The sequence below is a fragment of the Lottia gigantea genome, assembly GCF_000327385.1.
Source record: "Lottia gigantea unplaced genomic scaffold LOTGIsca_1, whole genome shotgun sequence".
NCBI classification, from domain to species: Eukaryota; Metazoa; Mollusca; class Gastropoda; family Lottiidae; genus Lottia; species Lottia gigantea.
The window spans coordinates 1101690-1107545 of NW_008706746.1; the positions used below are offsets into that span (position 1 = coordinate 1101690).

A 5856-nucleotide genomic window follows, 5' to 3' on the forward strand; every position below is an offset into this window, starting at 1 on the left:
TATATATTGTACTCACAATTGCTAAATGCCATTCAAAGAAGTTTATATGTGTTATGTTCTGTTTGCTTTAAATCATGAAAGACTGTGGTGGCAAAATTTCTCTTACAGCACACTGCATATCCGTACACATTCTAGCTCAATTAGAAGCAGAGAATTAACACACATATTTCAGATGAAAAAATCCTTACCTTAACCGCCTGTTTTGAAATAAAGAATTATATTGTAATAATTCTATATTTCGTATCTTCCAGGAGGGAGAGAAACATGCTCGCCGTGGTTACTGGGGTGACATGGTTGTTGGACCCTTTCTAACTTTTGGTATTGAATCAGAGGAAAAATCATTTTTTAAGAAAAACAATGATCAATATACAAAGGTTTGTGTTTTTAAATTTTTGCTACTCAATAATGGTAGTGATTAAAATGAAAACGTGACATGAAGGATGTCTACCATTAATTATCTATGTTGTAATCATGCGCTTCGCTCTGCACATTGGAAATCAACCTAATATCCTGGCTAATTGTCCTTTCTTCAATGCACGCAGAGTGGCAATGCATGTCTTAATTAGTGATTAGTTCACTCAAAGCAGAAAAGTGAAACTCATTTTCAATTCATTTATGTTTAAAAGTAGGTCGTAACTTGTGATGTTAGTCTTCATTAAAACAAGAATTCTGAGAAAACTGAAACTTTGTATTTTAACTGTAGACATGTGAGAATGTATGTGAATATAACGTGATGTCTCTACTGTATGAATTAATAAACAAAGATAGGTATATCTTACCTAAACCAGAAACTCAACCTGAGTCAGCCAAGCTTACAGGTAATTTGTATTAGATTGTGTTCATTTTGAAGTTCAGAAGAGTGTGAGGTCTGTTGGAGATGATTTTTGCTTACACTCGAAATGAAGTTTTTCAGGCTGTAAAAAGTTGAAAAGTGCCAAAATGAAATATATTTAAATTACTCTCTTCATACTTTTTTTGTATACACAATTTTTATTTACATAATACGATTAGAGTGATTAATTTTATAATTACATAGAAATAACAGAAGAGGAAGAAGAAGCAGAAGAGGAAGTGACATCATCAGTAACTAATGGCAACCAGGAGGCAGATAATCAACATAAAGGTTAGTTTCTTGCTAGTTTCTTTGAAGGTTATATGTTTCAATTCCTCCTAAATATCTTTCTGGTTTCTTAATTGGACTAAATACTAATTGAATATTATTAGTTATACGAATTCTCTAAAATGGATGCCATGCTGACAAACCTAAATACTAAAAATGTTTTATTAGATAATTTACTTTTTGAAAGGGATGCAAAGTTGACAAACTCAAATACCAGCACAGTAGATGCTTATTGTCAACTCCGATTCATTGCTTTGCGTTGATAGTCTTTGTAGTATTTTTGTGTATATTATGTTAATAATTTTATGATTCATTTTGATATATATTTTCAGAAATGATACCAGTTGACAATGTAAAAATCACCTTCCTTCCTATTAACTCAATTGATGATGTCAAGAAGAAATCCAAATATCAAAAATTATTTCATATGTTATACTTCTCTAATAGGTAAGTATAATAAAAATATAAAACCCTTTTTTTAAAAAATATGCACACTACATTGAAAAGTTTTATCTTCATTTGCTGATTTCTGATAAAACATATTTTAGTACCAAAAGTAAGAAAGTAAATAACACGCAAATATACGAAACGAAACGCTGTTTCTAGAGTATTAGAACTACAGAATTGTTTTACAAGGTGTGCTGGAAAATTGCTTCAAGCGAAAAATGGAATAAAAAATTAAGAATTAAAAGAAGTTTGACATAAAGCTACCATCTACATCAAAAGTAGGATGTAAAAATCCACCAATTCAATGGACATAAAGCACAATTTTATTTCATTTCTTTTGTACATCATCTTCATATTAAGTTTAAGTTTATCTGGAAATCAAAAGCAATGATGTTTGATATTTCAATATTATGTTGATATTGATCTGAAATCTTAATACATTATTTTTCAGTATGGTGCACCATCTGAAACCTGATATTACTTCTGTTCTAAAAGATGATGCCAGTTTAATCTTAGAATCAGCTAAGTAAGTTTTCTGTTCTGTCTGGGATGTGGGCTGGGCCTGTTTTATTTTAGACAATACAATTGCTTTGACAGTAGTCTAGGAAACAAATGAAAATATTGAATTTAAAGAATAAAAAAGTAAAATCGAAAAGGATAGAATTTGATTTTAGACTTTTTTTTGTCAATGCTCTGTATTCTTATCAAATATAACAGGTAAAAATCAAAGCCAACTGCAGTTTAAGACACATATACACGATATTAACACTCAATAATGTGTCTGTCTTAAGCCATCTAGTTGATATTTTTTGTCAGGATGGTGTGAACATTACTTACAGTGGACAGATTTGAAGGATAAGAAGGGGTGCACAATATATTCGCTAGTTTCAAATTTTTATGTGTTCTATCTGTAGGTTTATGATAGAATTAAAACCTGAACAAATTGAAGAATATGGTTCCAAGATAACAGAAATGGCTGAAACAGCTGGGTTTAAGGTTTGTTGTCTTCTTTATATTTCCTCATGTAAAGCATCTTAACTTAGACAGGAGGGACACTTGACACTGTACACACTAAAGATCAGGAAAGCTAATTTTGGTTATAAGGTTAATTTCATCTGAATGGGTGGAACCTGTTCCAAAAACTGTTTTATTATAAATAATATTGATTTATAAACCATTATCTTCCAGGTGAAGAAACCATTCGATGGAAAAAAAGAAAACTTTTTATCAGCTGTTTATCACAGAACGTGACATAAAAATTGTGAAGTGAATTCAGCACCTTGGGACAGGGTGAAGTAGGGGGATCCTGATTCTAAGACGACATTATGATCCACATTGGAAAAGGAGTACCAGCCTTCCCAGCTAGCAATACAATACAAATTACTATCTGGTTTGATTTTTTTGGGGATGCTATTTGCCAATATCTGAAATTATCATTGTATCGTCCGCATCTTAGACATTTGATTTACAATATTCCATTCTATTCCCATTTTTCATGCATGATCCTTTAAATAGTGTTTTAGTAAATAATATATTTTTTAACGATCAAAATGAAATGAAAGTAATGGAGTTTTACGTCCTACTATCCTGATTAACCAATCAAAGAGCATTATTCATTCTGCCCATTGTTTATTCCATCTGAATTATTTATACATGTATTTATTAAATATTTTTATCACATATTTTTATTACATCAGTTTTTTGAGATTAGGGTACACCTTGCATTTGATAAGAGTTATCGTTCCTGTGACATGTTTCTCTATAGTGTGCATAGAAAATTTTTATATTATCGAAAAGTAAAGTGGCTTAAAATAACAATATTTGTGGTCTGAAGTTATTAAGTATACATGGGAGTTGTTCCCCATCAAATGTTCTTGATTTGAAGTCTGCACGCGCATTCAACTACAGACGAGTTGATCTATGTCCCTGCGTTTAGAAAAAAGATTTCTCAAAACTAATCAAACAATGAAAAAGATTCCGAATAGATTCATTTCTACTGAAGAAAACCAATGTTTCCCTCTAATATGGTTTCCGGTATTATAGAAGGGAGATGACTGCATGGAATCGAGAATGGCTGACGGAAAGATGATCTAATGTCCTGTCAGGTGACGGACATGAAGGTTTGTAATTTTATATTCATCATATTGAGCTTCCTTATGGCTTTTCTCCTTTTCTACAACAACGTCACTTCACGATGCCTTCTATCTGCGATTATCGTACGTTTTCTGTGGTGTAAATACCTCTCACATTCCACCCCCCAATCGTCCATCCCACGGCACCAGCCAACCACACTTTTTCTGTTATTTTTAAAGACTTATAAAAGTTTTGCGGTAATTTGTATGCTATAGTGATGTTTTGTAATGACTATCCTAGCCTCTTTATCACCGGATATCATATTTTAGCTCTTCACAATATCTATATTCGAAACATTTTATAACACCACATCCTCCATGCCCCAATCCTTGTGTGATTCTCAACCAATTTATCAACCAAGCATCCGGCTGGTGGTAGGCTTGTATTTTAGAATCAAACCAATAATGATTTGGATTTTTTTTGTGTGTTACTGGAATCCTTGAGAACCACCATCCCTTTCTCTGCCATTTTTCTCCTCACCATCCCTGTTATTCTTAATGGCGTATAAAGCTTCAGAGTAATCTGGATGCTATGATTATTTTAATATCAGTTGATTCTAATCCTGTACCCAAAACCTATTTTACAACACCATCCCTTTCTTTGCCATGCCCCTCCCCGTATCGCCTTTCATTCTTGATGACGCATGACAGCTATAGGGTATAATATTTTGTGATTTATCTTTATATCAGTTGTTTCTGATCTTCTTTTACCCAAAGCCTTTTTTCCAACACCTTCCCCTTTTCCGCTAAGTCCTTCAGCATTCCTGTTATTTTTGATAACGTAAAAAAGCTACAAGGTTATTTGTATGCCATAGGTGATGTTTTGCTATGATGATTCTAGCTCTGTCTGAAACCTTTGATAACATCACCTCCACGCCCCCATCCTGCGATGATTCTGAACCTTTACCAGAACCATATTTTGCAACACCATTCCCTTTTCCGCCAAGTCCCCCCCCCCCCCCCCCCTCCCCTACGTCCAGGCTCGAAACCAGCCCAATTTGCCAAGGGGGCGGCCGCATTTGCATGAGGGGAAAAAGCTGATAGAGACTGATTTCAGCTTCAATTGAGAATTTGTTCGAAGGTTGCAAGGGGGCGAATAAAGTTATGGGTGTACCCACATCGCCTTTCATCCCTTATGGATTTTGTATGCCATACGTCCTTGCGTTTACTGTTATTCTCGATGACGTATAAAAGCTATAGGGTAATTTGTATGTTGTGATTGATGTTATATTTTTATCAGTTGACTATTGACATAACTAATTAAACTTAGTTTCCATTCAATCATCCAAACATTTCTATTCATACTCTGATAAATAAACAAACTATATTCATTACGACCGTATTCCCCGGTGCAATCATCACCATTGTCTCTAGCTATCCTTAATGACTTCGACAAACCACATACAGATTTTAAAGAGAACATTTTGCTTTTAATCTTCAAAAACACTGTTGAATGTGTCAGTTTAATCCGGGAATAATGTTTGACCTTTACCTGAAATATTCTTTTGATTTTAAAGTATGATAAATTGATTGTACAAAAATGATTATTTGTTCATGCTCACGATGCTGTTACTTGGCATTTGTAAATTGTTGGTAGAACTAGGAATAATAACACGAATGAATTTGTTAGTCTAATCGAGAAATATTGTGTGGCCTTTCTGAAATATTGCGTTTATTTTAAAGTAAGACCGATGACATATTGATTGCATATGTATATTGAACACAAAAAAATAATCAATTGTTCATACTGATGATAAAATTAATTTTAACATACCTTAAATATTGATACAAGAACTATGCTGCTCGATTTAGAAAGAGCAAAAATTCAGAAAATATCCATTTTAGATAATTTGATCTTTAATACATTCGTAATAGTGCCGACATCGTGCCATTAAAAAAGGGTACGTGGAACCTTTCTATTCCAAGTAATCGATTCTGTAAAAAGTAGCTTTTTTATACGCCCACATGTGGAAAATATGAACTTATATTGCCGTTGTGCGTCGGAACGTCCACATTTCTTGTGAGCACTATAGAAACTACAGTTTCTATCTGATCTTACTGAAATTTGGTGTGATGATTTATATTCATGAGATCTTGGTCAAGTTTGAATTTTTCGATGAACGGTCTTTGAATTATTGCCCTTGACTTAGTAAAAAC

The 5856-nt window shown here is 33.2% G+C and overlaps 1 protein-coding gene across 1 annotated transcript in view; it reads left to right on the forward strand.

Moving 5' to 3' along the window:
* LOTGIDRAFT_227827 (hypothetical protein) overlaps positions 1-3243 on the forward strand; it is a gene marked incomplete at its 5' end in the record, with an annotated part of 8618 nt that extends 5375 nt beyond the window's left edge. Inside the window, 9 exons of the mRNA XM_009045429.1 lie at positions 252-374; positions 704-818; positions 1037-1123; positions 1453-1567; positions 2019-2093; positions 2482-2563; positions 2756-2895; positions 2916-2967; positions 2998-3243. Coding sequence (XP_009043677.1) covers positions 252-374; positions 704-818; positions 1037-1123; positions 1453-1567; positions 2019-2093; positions 2482-2563; positions 2756-2818 — 660 coding nt within the window. The 3' untranslated portion in view covers positions 2819-2895; positions 2916-2967; positions 2998-3243. The remainder of the gene's footprint in view (positions 1-251; positions 375-703; positions 819-1036; positions 1124-1452; positions 1568-2018; positions 2094-2481; positions 2564-2755; positions 2896-2915; positions 2968-2997) is intronic.
* Positions 3244-5856: the final 2613 nt, after the last annotated feature.